This window comes from Telopea speciosissima, chromosome 2 (genome assembly GCF_018873765.1).
Source record: "Telopea speciosissima isolate NSW1024214 ecotype Mountain lineage chromosome 2, Tspe_v1, whole genome shotgun sequence".
In the NCBI taxonomy this organism is placed as follows: domain Eukaryota; kingdom Viridiplantae; phylum Streptophyta; class Magnoliopsida; order Proteales; family Proteaceae; genus Telopea; species Telopea speciosissima.
In genome coordinates this window covers 1,776,542-1,795,983 of record NC_057917.1, presented here as the reverse complement: position 1 = coordinate 1,795,983, position 19,442 = coordinate 1,776,542, and the positions used below count along the sequence as shown (strand labels likewise).

At 38.8% G+C, this 19,442-nt stretch overlaps 1 protein-coding gene and 1 non-coding gene across 2 annotated transcripts; one reads left to right on the top strand and one right to left on the bottom strand.

Annotated features, from left to right (window-relative positions):
- Positions 1-2,641: 2,641 nt before the first annotated feature.
- On the top strand, positions 2,642-2,713 carry TRNAD-GUC. The gene has a single exon. It is a non-coding gene; the product is annotated as a tRNA-Asp (tRNA).
- A 2,598-nt stretch (positions 2,714-5,311) lies between these two features.
- LOC122652417 (small polypeptide DEVIL 11-like) lies at positions 5,312-5,649 on the bottom strand. Its single transcript, XM_043846151.1, has one exon. It carries the CDS (start codon positions 5,579-5,581, stop codon positions 5,333-5,335), a length of 249 nt encoding a protein of 82 aa, XP_043702086.1. The 5' UTR covers positions 5,582-5,649; the 3' UTR covers positions 5,312-5,332.
- Positions 5,650-19,442: the final 13,793 nt, after the last annotated feature.

Here is a 19,442-nt window from a genome sequence, read left to right as displayed (position 1 = left end):
GATTCTTTTTCTACTTAATCCATGGGCCTCCATCCCTCACCATTTCGAGCTATTTCAAATGAATGGACTGAATTTTACTTTACCCACAATTGAGTTAAAGTGAGATTATCTTAATTTCCAAGATCTAACCGTCCGATTAAACGAAGAAGACGATTGAATTAAGAAGAAAATTTTGGACTTTCCACAACATTATGGCCGGAGTTAATGATGATAGTTGCCACTTTAAGAGTTTAAATCATAGCCCGCTCACTATCTCCTTCTTGACATCTACGAGGCCTAACCTTATAAACTTGCTGCTTCAGATGTTTTAAAATCCGGTTCCTTTCCTACGACTTGCCCCACCTCCCTCCCTACTACCAGACACAAACAGGAGTGGACTCCACTAGGGCAGGGTGTAGGGCGGTCATTTCGCCTCTATTTGTGCTTGTAGGAAGGAGGGAGGTAGGACAGGTCGTAGAAGAGGAGCCAGACACCTAGGATTCGGCTCCTCTACAGGGAACCCAACACCCAGGAAGTGCCCAATAGGGGCATCCAACGATTGGGCTCTGCCGCACCCAGTCTAAGAGATTTAACAACATCATACAGACCACAACACCCTTCCATGCTACTCATTATACCCAAACACTCTATATTTGGCTTGATTAATCAGTCTTTTAGTATTGATAATCTGTCGGTGGAGCTCATGAAATTAGGTCTGAATAGCTGTGAACTAAAACTACCCAAATAGAACCAACCAGTTTACACCCCTAGTCATATGGCAGAATGGCCGGGTTGGGCCAAAATTTTTCGGATTGAGAATGATGTGGTGATGAGGTCTGATGGACGCCACTCCATGGGCTTAACTTTTTTTTTGGTAAAATCCATGGGCTTTACTAGGAAAGAGGTGCTGGGCCTTTCTTTATCTCGAATTTAGTCATTAATTTTATAATTTTGGGATTTATAAACTCGTTAGAGAAAGAGAGAGATGGTGTCACCTTTGGGATGTGAGGACCACACCCTACGGATGGAATTCGTATGAAGTATGGAGACCACCTTTGGGATGCATGGTCCCTCTCCATCCCACCCCATGGACCCCATCTAACACCGTCCATGGGGTGTATAGACTACCTTTGGGATGTGGGGACCAAACCGTATGGATGATGTGAGAGATGTGGTGACGTGGTATTAACTTCCATGTGCTAGTCAGCTCAACTGCTGTTGTTATTAAGTATGTTAACCCCACTTGTCATTCCCTAATAAAAAACAAACGCCCAAGCCCTAAGGTTTGCTTTCTCTTCTTTTCTTTTATTTATTTATTATAATAATTTTTATTTAAATGGATCACTTTGATGCAAATTGTACAAGCTTAACCTTTGAGTGGCAACACTTGAGAATTGACCTTCAAAAAATGTCAAACCTCCTAAGGCTTTCCCTTCGTCAGTCTACTACAAGCTTAACCTTAGACTGGCAAGACTTGGGAGTTGACTTTCCAAAACTGTTATACCTCCAAAGGCTTCAAATCAGATTAGGTTTTCTTTTCCTGCGTCGGTCAACGGTTTCCATCCCTCACATTTTCTTGCTATTTCAAATGAATGGATCGAAGTTTTCTTCACCCAGAATTGAGTTAAAGAGAGAAAATCTTAATTCCTGAGATCTAATCTTCGGATTATACTAAGAAGATAATTGAATTAAGAATAAAATTTTGGACATTCTACAATAATACGGGTAGGAGTTAATGATGATATTTACCATTTAAAGAGTTTAATGATAGAGTCAAATCACCATGGTTGAAGAGATTCTATCTTCACCCTAGATGAAAGAAAATTTTCTAAGTTTAATTAGAATTCAAAAATCAAAACTCAAAATGCCGATCATATCGAATCAGCCAAAATAGGAAAATTACACCCCTCCCAAAAAAAAATCCTTATACCCAAGTTTCTGTGCAAAGTCGGTTTAATTCAGATCAACCAAAATCAAGAGGATCCAGATTCTCTATTATCGAATTATCCGACAGAACTGTGCTGCCAAGACACAATGAGGCACGTAATGACCGCCTTACCTCTCCCTGAGTGGGGATAAGACGATCATTACGCGTCTCATCGTCCTATCAGGCAGCTCTGCAATAAAGGATTGTCGGATCCAATTTTTCAAATCCTATGTTAATGTAACAGAATAAAAAAATAGTAGGATACTTAATCAAGGCTCAAATAAGCGAAAGTGCGTCCCATGTCTTGAAGTGTGATGTATATTTTTATCTGTGTTTTTGTGATAATTAAAGGTATTAATGACCCTTCATGTCCCTCCCGAGGAGTTGAGTTAGCTTGTAATTTTATATCCTCATTTCCTGATTCACTTCTTTAAACAAATGTTGCCCTGATGGCTCGATCAATTCAACGCTCTCTTCCCAAGTCTCTCAATCTATTTAACAGCTTTCAAGGGGATCATAAAGTCAAAGAAGTGGTCCTTCTCAGTCAAAATCTGAAGGACTAATGTCTAATCTATTTTGGTTTTCACCATTCACCATTCACCATTCACCATTCACGCTCAGTTCATTATGATTTCAACCTTTTCTCCTTTATCTGTAAAGTAGCAATTAGTTTGCTCTTTTTCTTTAATTAATATTGTTTAATAAACTTACCAAAAAATATTGTTTAATGACAATGTCGTTGTAGTATAGTGGTAAGTATTCCCGCCTGTCACGCGGGTGACCCGGGTTCGATCCCCGGCAACGGCGACTATTAGTTTTTATTCACTCAAAAAAATAAAAAAAATAGTTACTAAACGTTTCGTGCATAATTTTTTTTCTTCTAATTGATTTTTTGGGGGAATCATGGGAAAGAATCTATGTACCTATGGACATCTCTGATGCTAAGCCAATCAAGTTATTGAAGGAAGTTTTCATAAAAAAGGAGAAGGAGAAGGGGAATTGGGGACTAGGATCCTCTACAATATCGGTGGGGCGGCAGGCAGTGTATATCCGATGGCATAGTAGAGGCTAGGTGGCACACATGGTACACACGGCCTCCGCTGTACCATCGAATGTGCACTGTCACCCCACCGGTATTGTAAATGATTTTTATCCGGGAATTGGAGGGGGGGGGAACAGATTTTATTTCACGAGCATGGCCCATGTGCCAATGTAGGGTCAATGGAAATATGCGTGGAAACATCAAAAGAGAATGGGATTGGTAATTTTATGAGAGCCTGTCTGGGTGCAACAGTCACATTCTCAGACAAACTCATTTTTTCAAAAAACCAAAAAGAAATTGGAAGAAAGTACCAATACCAAATAATAGAGAAGAGAATATATTACAAGAGATTCACATGATAGAGAATAGAATGGGAGAAACCATATATTACCTACCAATACACAGCTCCCTATTCCCTATAACCCCTTAGACTTCCAATACCCACCCAATATGACTGGTTTAAGTGAGTTTGTGTGATCAACTACTGCATCAGTTATTGTTTCGGTCAAAAATTAATAAAGAAAGAAAAAGTTACTTGCACACCCCTTGTATTATGGTCCGATTGCTTGATGCCCTCAAATTTTCAAACAATTACTTACAAATAGCCATTGTTCGTTTGTCACTCACTGTTTAGTGATGATATCATTGGTTAAAAATTTTTAAATACCCAAATTACCTTTTAAAGGTAATGAAGTGATCTATTTAACCTTTGACTATAGTAAAGAATACCTTCATTTTCATCGTTTGGTTCTAGACATTCTAGGTCTACGCCTCCACCTCCTTAGCGTCACCGTCAGTCTCCTCACCATAATGGGTGACAACCCAATGGAAATCGTCACATTAGAAAGACCCTTGTAAAGAAGATCAATCTGGGGAAGAAGATCGGGCTGTTGTTTGCTGGGATCACCACGATATTGCAAGTCATTGTCGTGGGACTCCTAGTTATTAAGGGACAAACAATGACAGTTGAAAGCCCTCTCTCTCTCTCTCTCTCGCTCTCTCTCTCTCTCTCTTTCTCCTTCTCCTTGTCCTTGGTAGGAGTGGGACGGTATCGAACTGCAGAGGTGAACCTTGCAAAAAATTTCAGTCGTCTTCTTCACCTACACTTTCATCTGCGATGGATATAGAGCATTTGCCAAGCTGCTTCTCCAACAGTGCTATTAGAATCGATTTGGGTTTTTAAGATTAAAACATTGAAAAGAAAAATTGGTAATTTTAATTTCACAATTTTCGATTGAACAGTTAATATGGGTAAAGGACTTTTCCATTCAACCACTAATAATAGAGTAATTGTTTGAAAAGTTAGAGGATTCATATATAGGGGTGTATAAGTAATTTTCCCTAAAAAAATTAAAAATTGACAATGCATATACCTTTTTTTTTTTTGTTTGGATGCAAAATCAGTTGATATTTGAAACCATGAATTACAGGTTTTTACATGTAGGGCGTCATCATGGTACCAATATATCCACAACTATGCCCCACACCCAGATAAAAAACAGAGACAAAAAACCAAACTTCAAAGAGGGCGTCTCTCAGTTTCTACACCTCCATTATTCTTAGATCTTAGTTGGGAAGTTGGGACCTCAGGCTTCCTCGGCCCACGTTGATTCCATCCCAAACCCATATGCCTTCCATTTTTCTAATCCAATCTATTATTCAGATTTTCAGATTTTCAAATGGTAAAAAATTGCAAACTTATATTAAATAATACACAACTTCGTCACCGGAGCCAAGCACATCGGATTCCAATTAACACCACCAAGCAGGTGCAGCGCCTTCAAAGTTCAAACCTCCGACTTATTCAGAGGAATCTCTCCTTCTTTCTCTCATTTCTTGAAATTTGATAGATCCATCGCGCCCAATAGATTGTAAGGCCAAACAAATGAAGAGAAATAAAACCAGGAATCTAAATCTTACGAAACGATTCGAAAGAAAAGATGTAATTAAAGAGAAGAAAACCAGATTAATTAATGGAACCGATTCAGATTTCAGAAACATACGCTCTTAAAATTTTCAATAAATGATAAATCTTTCTTCTCAGATCGGCAACTGTTACAGTTAAATCGGCATGATCAATTTGCTTCCTCTGTCGGAACGAAAGAGGGACAAAAAAATCTACAATTTTTCAAAAAAAGAGAAGAAGAAAAACAGAAAGAATCGTAAATCAATCTATACAAGTATCGATCTTCTTCGTTGTCCATCGTATTCCAACCTTATGCCGGTTCATCTGCACCGTCTTCCTTCTTGGACGGCAGAAAACTTGGGAGGGTTTTAACGGAACCCCGGCGCTCATCTCACATGAAGGAAGGGGGTGAGAGGAGGTGACTCAGAGAAAAAAAAGATGAAAAAATGTACTCTTCGTCTCCTTCAAACTTTAAAGATCAAGAATCACCATAATCGCGCCAGCAGATAAGCATGGTAACACATCGACGCATGATGTAGAACCTGGCTCTCTGTTCTTTTACCAAGCTCGAACATTTCCTAGTGAAGGAACACCTTCTCTGTGACGAATTTCTCATCAGAGGAGAAGTCGATGAAGTAGAAGATCGACAACTCCTTGATCCTTCTTTCTTTGACAACTTCCATTTCTCGTCCAAGTAGAACTGTGGAGCAGCCGCTGCAACTGCCATTATAATGATGTTGATGAGATACACTTCCACACCTTAATTCTTTGAGTTTGATGTCAGGGTGGAAGTCCTTTCCCCTTTGTAGAATCAGAATCCCACACAGGCTTAAAGAGTCTCTGGAGCAAGAGAAATTGAAGAGAACACCACAGAAGAGCCACAGACAGAGAGAGAGTAAGGTGAGAGGTTGGGTCAGGAATTGAGATTGATGAGACTGGTAGGAACCTTGGAGAATGGATGTGATGTGGGGCTTTGGGGTATTTATAAAGATTTGGGGAGGATAGAGTTTGGCAGCGGTCATCAGCTGGGCCTAATTTTGCCTCGGGAGGCCCACTTTGTATTTCTTTTTCTCTCCCATTCTAGGTTTTGGAAAACAAATAATTTTGCAATTTTTTACTTCTCTAGTGATTGGCGAGGGGTAAAACCAAAATTCCCCACGCATTGCTACTTCTTGATTCCAATCTGAATCAAATCAGATTGGAATCGGTTGGATCCGATTCTTGATTTAAAAAAAAAATTGGGTCATTTTTAGGGTTTAGACCGATTCCAATTAAAATCGAAATCCAAGGATCCCGATTTCCTGTCGTCTCATCAGTGAGTCACAACCTAATTTGGTCCAAGCTGTAATTTTTCTATCTTGTATTCTTTAAATCTATGTACCAACAAGATTCATACATAATACATTTATTTTAATTAAAGAGAGAGATTGATATGCGGGTAAAGTATATTCACAACTTACATTGTAATGGATGTCGATTTATTATACATGAACCCACATAGTTATTAAGAAAAAAAAAAAATATCAATACATATGAGAAATACATAACGGAGTGATAGATTATGATATTCTACCATCCTTGGTCCACCTCCTTGATAAATAAAAATGCCATGAGATGTGACGGATGAGATGGGGGATGATGGTGAAAAAAAGAGAAATGGATATGAGGAAACAAGCAAGGTTCAAAATTCAGATATCGGACTTGGGATCAGTCATGGGTGATAATGATCCAAATCGGTCAAACTCGGCTTGGATTGATACAAAATGATCAAAATCTAGGGTTTTTTTTTTTGGATCAATTAAAAAATTAATTAAAAATCGATACAGATTGATTAAAAAAAGTTCACAAACCCCTCAAAAAAATGAGAAGTATCGGAACGGATCGATCGATCCAAGGACCGATCTAAAAATACCTTGATGGATCGGTCTAATTTCAGTATCGATCATGACCGATATCGATCTGAACCTGCCGATCCAAGATTAGGAACCATGGACACAAGTGTTCTCTTGACTTTGGCTTGGATTTCACAAATTTGTTGTAGAATCTAAAAGGAGATGTGGGTTGCCTTTGGTTTGGGTTTCTCAAATTAGTTCTAGAATCCAAAAGGAGATATGACTTGGGTGGTGGGGATGAAGATACAAGTGTTCTCTTGCCTTTGGCTTGGATTTGTCAAATTTGTTCTAGAATGATATGGTTTGTTCAGCCTTTAGATGGATGGATAGTTACGCCGATTTAAATAAAAAAAAAAACAGAAAAAAAGGGATGATTAGTTACGCAAAGACACTGATGATAATTGGTGCTATTCACCCCTCTTTGAGTCCTGGCTTCCTCGGATTAGCCATGCAGGGATGGGTCAACATTTTCATAGATCCTTCTTTAGCAAATCCAATACTTCTTCTCTACCTTCTTGGTCTACTTCTAGATGCCGGTGGTGACAGGTTTTTTCTTCTTTCTTCTATTTCATTGCAAAAAGAGACAATTAGTTTAGGATTGATAGAGTTCACGTACATACTATTCATGTAATCGTAGTCATGGCCAAGATTTTAGTTCATCGTATCCGTCAATATTGATATTTATATGAATCGACCGTATTACACTAATTTAAATATACAAACAACCATTTTTACCTTTAAAAAAAAAAAAAAAAACTTTTCGACAATTAACTGACACGTATTGATGTCGTATTGGTATCGATCAATGTCAATACTGATATATATTGACTTTTATGATACTGATGTAGTTTAAATTTCGTGGACAAGTCAACCTAAGTTTCCCCTGTTCACATCCAAAATTTTCGACTGTGTTTGATATGCATCATGTTAGGTCGCTTTTGTATTCTCGGACCATAAAAACAACTATTTTTATCATATGAGAATGCGAAATTGACTTAAAATGCATACCAAACACTGCCTTAGTTAGTTAGCCCAAATAGAATTTCCTAGTGACAAAATAGATGTTTGAAAACTTCAAGAGTATGGGAGAATGCATAGTAGTGATCAACGTAGTATAAGCATGCAAGGATATACATGGAGATAGATGCTAATGCATGGAAGAATATTTGATTGAATTAAACTTTAAAAATCAACAAGTGAGTAATCTAGAGTATATTATCTATCAAATGTTCAAAATTATCACATCATCATTTCACACGACAATAATAAAAAATAAAGATGAACCACTTTGATAAGCTTAATCATGGGGGAATGCTAAAATGAGTTTTTTTCTTCCCTGAATTTATCGTATATCCAATGGTCAGAATAAGAGAATAAGACCATAAACACCACTCCATGTGATAGTTGTGGGCCTTGTGGTTATATTTTCCAAAAAAAATATTATTTATATATATTTTTATTTTTATTTATTTTGTCTTTCTCTCCTTTCCATTTTGTTGATTTTGAATGTACACAACAAGTTCATTTTCAAAAGTGGGCCTCAAGTACCTCACAATATTTTGTGATTAAAATGGGTATGGGCTCTTTGTGAAATTAAAAAACAAACAAGAATGGCAAGTGGAAAATGTTCTTATAGTTTATTTTTAGGGTTTAGAACAGTTCAGCCATTTCCTCAAGTGTATGTGATGACATATGACCCATGTGTTAGGCCCTGTCTGCCCACCCAAAATCAAATATAGAAAAATTTCATCATGTGCGCAACTGAAAAACAAATGAAAGTGTAGATGTATATGTCCATCCAATCTTGTTCATGTACCATACTATATCTATGTGATATGAATAATTCTCTTCCACTAAATCATCAACCTTAGGAGAAGTTTTAAGACCCTTTTCTCTATTTGATTAGTTGAATTTAACAAAAGACTCCTACGCAGTCAATCAGTCATTGTAATTGTACAAAATTCTATATTAAGGTTCTATTTGTTTCGTAAAATAATCATGAAAATAAATTGCACGATAACATTAAAAGTTAAACTATTTATTTTGTAAGTTGAAAATTATACTAGATGTCTTATATTTTTTTTCAAATAAAGTTAGGAAATTTTTTACACCAACTATGTAGAAAAAAATGAATCTCCTAAAACTTGTCCTCCTTCTATCTGATAAGGTCATAGGTTTTGGTACCGATGTTTGTATTGGTCTTGGTCAATAACGGTATGATATCGATATGGAGGTTAGAATCTAACTGTATCAAATGAAATTTCAAAAAACGATCTACTTTTTGGCGGATACATGTTATCGAACTCTGGTGATATCGATATGTATTGACCGATATATCGATATGAGACCGATACATAGAACCATGATTTTAGGTATCGGTATTGAATTGATCATGACCAATGTTGATACTTGATTGTTATGGATTGGCCGATATAGTACAAGTATCTATTGTTTTTTGGTTAAAAAATAATATTTTGATCTTGTACCAGTGATACTTATTAGTATCGATATCAGTATCACTGGTAACCAATACCGGTGTCGATACCCTGAACTACAATCATGGAACAAAATCTTGATCGAAATCTCCGAGTTATCTCGATTTTGGACTTGGCCGAAACAAAACCTTGGTTTTCAACCGAAGGAGGTCGAGAGTCAAAACCTCGAAACGAGACCTGACACGTCTCGATCTTAAGCCTGACCAAAACTGACTTCGAAACCAAAATTCAGAGCCTCCGGTTTACAACCATGGTGTCCGGTGAGGTATAATAGAATTTCCCCTGTTGGATTTTTTACCTCCCCAAACCCTCCCCCCCCAAAAAACATATGTTTTAATTCTTAACCTTTGAATCTGATTCTTTAAAAATAATTTTTTTTCAATTAAAAAACAAAAATCCAGGATGGGAGAGGTTGTAAGGAGGATTAAAGAAATGAACCACACATTAACATGTTAAGTACACTCACTATAGAGAAAGAAAGAGAGCCCATGAGTCATGAGAGAGTATGAGAGAGTGGAGGGGAGTGTGTGAGGAGCATATGCTGCACATGCTGCGGCCGTTTTGGGAGAGGGGGCCTCCAGCTTTTCAAATATATATAATAAAGGGAAAATGTTGTTTATAAACAAATGCTTGTGTCCGGCACACACGTGCCGGTCGGCAAAACATCAGGGTCTCTGTCTCCAGTTAACCGGACCAAAAGTCATCTTTGGTCCTATATATGCTTTTGGTCAAACCCAGGCCAACTCACCTGAGTCCTGAGTCCTGAATCCTGATTGATTAATACTACATTAGCTCTTTTGTTCACGTGGCATTGTATGGACCAAGGATTTAGTAATCGCTATCATGGGTCTCAACTATCACCCATTCCCGATTAGTGCAATACTCCCCACCTCCGTTTAAGGGAGATGGTTGGGCAAGCCACGGCTGTGCCCAATGGAAAGGATGGGAAAGGAAGGGTAAGGAGTCATTTTCATAGGGGTGGGAGAGAGACAGACTCTGGCTGGGCACGATGTCAACCTTCATTCTATTTAATTTGTTGTTTGTAGAATACTGGTCCAACACATTTGTTTACATCGAGTGGAAAGATGAAGTGACATTTTTTTTTTTTTTTTTTTTTTTTTGATAACGATGAAATGGCATTTTAGATATAGAGAATATGATCTAGAATGAATTAGTCATATGCAAAATTTTAAAACTTAATTCAATTTAATTAAATAATCTCATGTATCGGCAAAACATGCCTTGTTTATCCATGCACGCTATATTTATACTCTTCCATAGTGTTATGATTCTTAAACACTGTATATTTATCAATTGGCAAATTTCCATTTAGGTTGTAATTTGATATTTAAGTTTGGGGAACTTGTGGGTTTTTGAGGATTGAATGATAGAAATTCAATGATGGTATGTAATTAGTGTGATTGGCATCTTTCGATGAGCGTGTTAAATTGTTGTACTACTCTTCTTATTCTCACGGGATAATGATGTGCAATAATAGTGGGCTCTTTTTTGTTGCTAAATGGACTATATATGGGCCTCTGGAGTCCCGCCAGGCCCAGCAACAGGCATGCGTTGGTTGACTAATATATATCATCATGATCCAAACAACTAAGCTTCAAATCATTAACTTTGATTTAATGGATACGTAACCATGGTTCTAAGTGTTTCGATATCAAGATTCGGGATTGCCGGAGCTCGATAACATTAAATTGATCACATATCGTTATCGGCCACAACTGAAACTATGCTTTAAATCCCTGTTCATTATCGATTGAGGCCGATACGTGAACCGATACTGATACTTGTAATTATATGTAAGTGACTACACAAACTACAAAGATATATATTAAGAAATACTAATCATTTGATTAAGCAAGCAATGCTCTCCCTAAGCTATTTTTCTGTCAAGAGAGGGACAAGGGAAGAAGGTATGGCTATAAGCCTATAACCATGCATAAAGGGAATTAGTATTATAAAAGTTTGAGTTACTTGAAATGGCCATAGATTCTCCTGCACATGCACCATGTGGACTCATGCATGGTGCATGTTGCGTCAAGAAATCGTCGAGCAGTCCTGCGAGTGCCGTCACCTGCAAGTGGACCAAGGGGTCAACAGAGAGAACCGGTGTGGTTCCGGCCTAGGGCTCTCCTATGCCAAAGTTAGATCTCCTGGCGCAAACAGATGAATAGTGATTATTCAGTATGAGTTTTGACCTCCCCTGATGGGGTTATGTACCTTGCCTTTTATAGTAGCGTATGGCGGTGTGGAGAGTCCCAGTTTGATAGCGATTGTCCCGTTGAGTGGATAGAGGTCTTGGGTAACGGGGCTCTATCCTGATTGATCATCTCCCCGCGGGAGGAAGTGTCCTAGTGGTATCAAGATCCTTGGTGGATAGATACCCGCGTGTGGTGATAACGTCCTTGGTGCTTGAATCCGTCTGGGTGACGTGACCTCTAAGCGGCGGTCTAGAGTCCTAGTGGTGACATGAGTCTTAGCGATACGATCGGGTCATAGGTGGGTAGCCCCCACCTCACATGCCCACGATGTTATGCCTGGGTGCAGGCCGTGCCTGGATGTGTGGCGGCTCCTAGGTGAGGCCGCGCCCGAGTGGTGGCCGCGCCTGGGTGAGGCCGCGCCCTGATGTGTGGCCGGTCCTAGGTGAGGCCGCGCCCGAGCGGTGGCCGCGCCTGGGTGCTGGGACCCCGGTTCGTTCCCCTTGGCTATGGAGCAGGTCGTCTGTGACATGTGGTGATCGTTGATTGGCCTGATGAATATTGGATGTATCAGTGGACGAAAAGGTAAAGCTTTGTGAGCTTGGACTCTAAGGCTACTATTCCAAATTAAGTAGTAGCAGTAGTAGAAGTAGCTGAATTTAAAACTGTGAAACCAAAAGCCAAAGATAAGCTATTGGGTTTGGTCTCCCACTGTGAATTCATTTCTTCATCTCCTTTTTTAGGTGTGATGATTAATGGAATCAAATAAAAATCATATACATTGAAATACACAATGTTCTTCGAAATGTGGATTGGTAATTGGTGCCGCCCATTAGTTCTTTTTCAGCAAAATCCAAGGTCTCAAGATAACCAATCCATGTGAGATTATAATTCATTTCAACATTCTCCTACACTTTGTGGCATAGCTCACTAAATATTACTTAAGGGTCAATCTAACCCAAAAGTTTAAGCTACTAGGAGGAGATATCCCAATGGTATATGAAGACACATGTAAGATCTCAGTTAACCAATATTAGACTATAACCAAGGATGCAAAACACAGAATCAGTGTCAAAAACCAGAAAATCGGTCCTCAAATATGAAAACTCATCAGCGATTCTAAGGTTTTGGACCAAGAATCGACCAGAATCAAAATTTATTGCGGTTAATTTGATTGATTCGATTCTGATTTTTGAAATGGTAACTATAACTCTATAACTCACAATATCTCAATATATATATAATCTATAACCAAGAAAAAGAAAAAAAGTAAAGTATCAACAACTTTGGCTAACATGTCTGACTGCTACATAAGTTTTGTCAATTCAATGGTCGACCAATTGGGATAGATCTGCAGACAAACTCATCTACCATGAATATAATTGCAGAGAACATATATAGATCATCTATATCCCTAGCTACTAGTGTAGGTGGGAAATGAATTTGGCAATGTCTCCTTCCATTGATGCAGCTATGGCAGCTTTGTAACGTGTTGTGTTGATATATTACCAAAACAGAAGACAACTAAATGATTAACTAACTATTCCTCTCCTATGCTTTAGATTCTCTGGTATATAGAAACAACAAAAAAAAAGTTAAGATGGTATGTTTGTTCCTTATAATTAGAAGGATTGACCCTTTAGAAAAGATATATTGAGATGGAAACATTATATTGGTTTGGGACCATGGCTGGGGTGGTTTAACCTATTATATCTCTGGGTTTGGGACCATGGCTAGGGTAATTAACCTATTATATCTCTGGTTTGGGACCATGGCCGGGGTGGTTAACCTATTATCTAATTGAGACTTTAGATGATACTAACAAAAACAAATACTGAAGGAGGTTAGAGATAACACCACATGACCTCCACTATAATTCCATGGGATTAACTAACTAAGATGTCTTAAAGATAAGCATTTTCGTACCAAAAAAAAGATAAGCATTTAATTCTTTTTTTTTTTTTTTTTTTTGGGTAACATTTAATTTATGTTTGACCACATTCTTTCAACAACTAACGGGACTTTTGAAGGAGGTATGAAGCATTTTTTTGTTTCACAGGTCTTTGATTCTTTTTAGACTGGAAATTTGTTGCTTAGGCTCTCCGTGACAATGTTTCTGTTCTAAAATACTGTTCTGATATTTTGTATTTCTGTGACTTGAAATTTGGAGTAATTTTTTATCAACAAATGTTGTATGGTAAAATTGGGAAAAAAAATTGATTCTGCTACAACAAAAACAAACGAAACATTTTGGGATTGCATATGAAGAGAAGAAGTTCTTCAATTATGTGGTGATGATAGTGGTGGCAGTGGAGGTGGTGATGGTTGCGGAGGAGGTGGTGGTGGCAATGGCGGTTTTACTTTCAGTTTGTATCTTTGTTTTTCTAGAGCTCCTTTTTGTTGTTTCTCAGAATTCTGCCAAATCTGATTTTTTTTTACCGGTTAAATATAACAAAAACAAAAACAAAAAAACTAATCGAACGACACATACTGGTTTTGTTCCATTTCTGTTCAAAAAAAGTAAAAAAACAACAGAAACAATCTTTTTTTAAACGTTGCTATAGAGACAAGAGCTGCAACATGGTCGGGTTGGGCCGGGATTTATAAAACCCTAGCCCAACCCTGAGTACCCTTAGCTGGGCCCATGCCCGACCTTACCCTAACTCAGGGCCTGTAAAATCCAATCCCGACCCGACCTCAAGGTTGGGCCGGGCTAACCCTGATTGGCCTTAATCATGGGGAGGGGGAAGCATGGGCTGGAATGGGTCAAAGAGAAAATTATCAATTTTATGTACAATAACACTATAAATATCACTTATTTTCTTCATATATAATATATTATATAACAAAATGTGAGTGACATTTAAAGTTTATAATATATAAATTATATCAATATATATTTAATAGTATAACTTAAAATCGGGTCGAGCCAGGCCAGGCTAGGCTCAGGCTGAGGCCTCAATCCTTGTCCGACTTGACCCGCCCTCAGGACCAAGACATCTCAGCCCAGGCCCTGTTCGGGCTCAGTGCAGGCCAGGGCGGGTTCGAGCCGACAGGGCCAAACTTGCACCCCTAATAGAGACGCTAATCGATTAACTTCCAACCATGCCTTTGGTTTTCTCTCAAAACACAATAATTAGAAGGGCAAAATGTCTGTTAAGGGATTACCATTTCAGGCCATGTGGAAACTGCTCTGGCGAAACAGACCATATGCATTGATAATATTCCACCCCTTAGATTACCGGCGTGTAAAATTTGGGTCCCCATCTCAACCGGGTATTCAAAACTTTTACCCCTATGGCCTTATCAGTGTTTATAAACCTGGAATCGAGCTTCGGATTGGTCTAGATCAATCTGAATTGTTCCCGTATTTGGTATATTATTTGCGTCTAGGGTTTTTCCATACAAAGATCAGTCGAGATGTTTCAGCCCCCCTAAAAAAAAAAGATCAGTCGAGATGGATCGGCCGCAATTAGGATTGGTTTCGGCCGATTCGAATCTGTTGATCTGATCACGATCAGCAACTATAACCCTGCATTGCACTGTTCCGTTCCGTTACCAACATTCAAATTTCAAAATTCCAAAGAAAAATTACTTGAGCCGCAATTCTTCAATCCTTTGGAATAAGTCAATAAGGTGAGTTTTTTTATTTAAATTATTATTTTCTTTTTCTTACCCAAAAAAAATTATTATATTCTTTTTAGCCTACCCTTTAGGTAGACCAGGTATAACTTTGGCCCATAAAGACCTACAATCCACATGGACTAAGAAAATCTGAGGCCCATGAGAACTATGGAACCTCGTGCGAGTGTGAGTGGCGCCAAGGAGGAGAAAAGATTCGAATCACGAATTCGCTTAATTAGTAAGGCGTCAATTCTTACAAACCGAGCTACTCCTTGGGGTTAAAGGTGAGGAATTCCTTTTACGAAAAAAAAAAAAAAAAAAAGAGTGAGGAATTCTTGCTTCAGCTTTCCAATCTAATAGAAAACACAATTTGGATCCTTTACTGTCGAGCTGTCCGATAAGACTCTACTGCCAAGACATAGCAAGGCGGTAAATGATCGCCTTACCCTCACTTGGGCAGGGGGAAGACAGTCATTCCCCGCCTTATTGTGTTTTGACAGTAGGGTCCTGCCAGACAGATCGGCAATAGAGGATCAGGGTCCTCGAAAACATGGCTTCAAGTCTTCCTAGGGATGGACAAACATACTATTTTACTCATGGGAAAATGAACGTTTCCTGGTCGAATGGCGTTCTATACAAAGACATAGGAGTGCATGAAATTACCGCCTCACCCCGTGAAATAAAAATTCTCATCCATTTTAATGTTCTTACGTACACTCTCATTGGCCCTTGCACAGGTGAAGGAGCTACACGATCAAATAACAATCTCTTTCCCTTTACTCATTTAGGTTTCTAATTTTCCTTTTAAAAAGGTGTCAAGAGAGGCTACATGGATGGAGTCCAAATTTTGTGGACGGATGCCCAATGACCCTTCCCTGCATGCCAAGTTTTAGCCCAAAAGCATTATGCGTATGCCAACCTAAATGGAATTTATCAATAGTTTTCAGACGTTGGGTTGAGCTTTAGTTTAAGCATTGGAAGCTTTATTTTAAACTATAATTTTTGGACGCTTTATTTTCACCTAATATTTCATTAAGATTGTGTTTGGTTAGAAGTATGTTGAGATGAAGCAAATTAAAATGAATCACAATAATGGATTTGCACATGAAATTCCTGTTCTAGAGTGTGTAAGAAAAATCTTTAGTTCGGCACTTAGTTCCGCCACATGGCAGCTTTGATGGTGTAAAATTTTATTGGTGAGTAGAGCCCAAGGTTCTTTGCTCACACATCAAATTTCAGCTCAAACACAATCTACCAAGTGGCAAAATAAAGCTCTAAAAATCTGAACTTTATGAGAATACGTAGTAGTGGTAGGAGTACCAGTAGGTTTGCATGGAAATATATGGGGACGCATGTCAATTGGCCTTTTCCCAAACAATTGGTAGCTCGGCTGGTTGGTAGCTTGTAGGTTGAGTGCATGCCCCTCCAAGGAGGTAAAGGGGTCAACTCTCTTGGATTGCATATTGTGCCAAAAAGGCACCCCTCTCTCTCGTATTTGGATCCTCTACTGCCGAGCTGCCGGGCAGGATCGTGCTCCCCAGGCACGGCGAGGCATGCAATGACCGCCTTACCCGAGCGCCTTGCCCGAGTGGAGGTAAGGCGGTCATTGCGCGCCTCACCATGTCTGGGCAGCAGAGTCCTGTCGGGCAGCTAGGTAGTAGAGGATCTGAATCCCTCTCCCCCATCTCTCTCCTCCCCCCCCCCCCCCTCCCCCTATAGTTGTAGATTGTTGGCTTGTCTTAGCTTTTCCCCTTAGCTTGTAGTTGGCCTATGGCCCTTGAGTAGGATAGTCCAAAAAAAAAATAAAAAAAAATATGGCCTATTTCTTGTTAACCATGTGTGTTTCTTTTATGTTGTTCCAAGAGGGGGAAATGTTGTTTTTAGGGTGAAGTAGGATGAAAGTTTCATCCTCCCATTGGTCAAAGTATGAAAACCATACTCTTGATTCTCTATTTTGCTTCATGTTCTCTTTCTAATCAAAATGTGAACATTGAAGACAAGTAATACAGTCAGTGTGGTAGAGAATAAAACCAGTAACACTAATATAAATTATATAAAAATAGTTTCTTCCCTCTTGCTGCCAAATTGTCATCTTGATCGCACAATGTATGTTGAATCCATATTCTTTCATTCTTAATTCTCCACCTCATTTTAAACATTATATTCGATAATCCAGTGAGTTGGACATAATATCAAGGGTTTTAGGTCCCACATGCCACCTTGTGACTCTGTGAGCCATACCAGATACCTTTGGGTTGGTTACAACACTGTTCTTAATTAGTCACAAGACTTGAAGAACCTTATCTTCAATTCTTTGGTCAATAAGGATCTTGAGAGATCGAGAAAGAGATGATTCTATTTTGGGAACATGAGATTGTTTTGGATACAAACTGCCCCACTTCTATCATTGCTTCGAATAAAGTATGAGACAGAGTGAGAAATCTTCTCTCCAAATTGATATAATTTCAATAACCAAACTTGCTATGAGGAACTGAGGATTGGGAAGGAACCAAATCACCAAATATGATTGCATTTGGCCTATTTTATTTCTTTGCCGCCACCTTCCTTATTTCTGATTTATTTTTTATAACCTTGCTGGGAGACACTGTTCCGTCGTTCCAATACAAGTCAACTAGTTGCAACATGATTTCGAGAGATCTCTCACCATCATGAATCGGGTTTGCCAGTTTCATTCCCATTTAGTTGGGATTCTTTGGTTCTCCCATCATCCTTGATGTGCTCTTTTCTTTTCTTTTTTCTTTTTTTGTTGCTCTGCTAACTACCATAATTCCCAACAAATTAATCCTCCATGTAATCACCATAATTATGGCATTTTGAATAGAGTCCTGCAATTACCATTGTGCAAGCTACTAAGTTGTTGGGGGTGCGATGTCTTGTATTCCATGGATTGGTTTGTGGGTTAATTCTACAGGGCCGTTAATTATATGGGTATTTCGGTAAAGTTCCTGTATAGGGTTCTTTCTCTGTAGCACAATCTGAGAGAGTTGTGAGGACGAGTTGCTGTAACCCTATTTTCCATTGATAGTAATGTTAGGAATTTTCCAAATGCGACGTGTGGGCTTAATTAATTATCGGGTCGATCATTGATGGGGATCAAAAAATACAAGGGTTGATGTGGCTTGCTACTATTTATTGAGATGGACCGGACCGGCCTAGCCCATTGTGGAAGTGGGTTAGGGTTTGGGGAGTATTATAAATACTAATGATGAGGGGTCCCTGCAGCCACTATTCTATTCTCTTTCTCTTTTCTCCATAAGAAAGAGAATTCTGTGGGAGAGTCTAGGAGACTGTAGAAGATCCCCATTGCGGTTGTTTGCAAATATCATCTGACGGATTGCCACTGTTCGTGAGTGCATTCTTATCTCTTCTACATCAACATACGTGGGTGCAGGGTACGCTTTACTTTCCATGCTCTTTTGATTCAATCGTGTTCTAGATCTAGGTATGGGGATGGATTCGGGTTTGACAAAACTCTTGATTGTTCTAACAAGTGGTATCAGAGCCATCCATACAGACCTAGAATCGATTGATTGTCAATTTAAGAACATGAATCGAGTTTTTTACAGGGAAAAATGGATTTTTTTTACTAGATTTTTGGTAAAACCGTAAATTTTTAGCCGCTGCTGGATTTTACAATTGGTGAAAATTAAAAAATTTTATATGAGTGCGTAGTGCTCATCGAGGCGATCGCAACGATGTGTAGATCGTCACCGCCGGTGGCCAGATGCGCCGGCCAAAGGCGCGAGTGAGATCCACGTGTCGGCGACGGTTATTTAAAAAAAAAATATTCATAACGATTATGACGTCATCTGACGTCATAGGGCTTACATCATCGTGACATCAGCGGATGCTTGCGTGTCACGTTTGACCCGATCTAATCTGGACCCGACCCATAAGTGGGTGCTAGGTACGCCCTACTTTCCCTGCTCTTTTGATTCAATCGTGTTTTAGATCTCTGTATGGGGATGGATTCGGGTTTGACAAAACTCTTGATTGTTCTAACAAGTGGTATCAGAGCCATCCATACTAATACCGCAAGCGTACGGGTCAATCGTAGCTATGGGTCGAACACGAGGAGATATACGCCACTTTATTTAACTAACTTAAAAGTAATGCAAAGTGAACCAAATTAAAGTGTTAAATTAAACTAATAAAAATTAATGCAACCTTACTCATAAGCATCTAACCTATCAAACTAACGCAAATTGAAAAATACAGCCACACATAATAATCACATAAAAAGGAATAAGGGAATAAAAGTACATCCACAAACCACAACCATATAAAAAAAATAAAAGAAATAGAGGGAAAAGAAGAAGAAGGTAAAGAGAGATGGAGGAGAG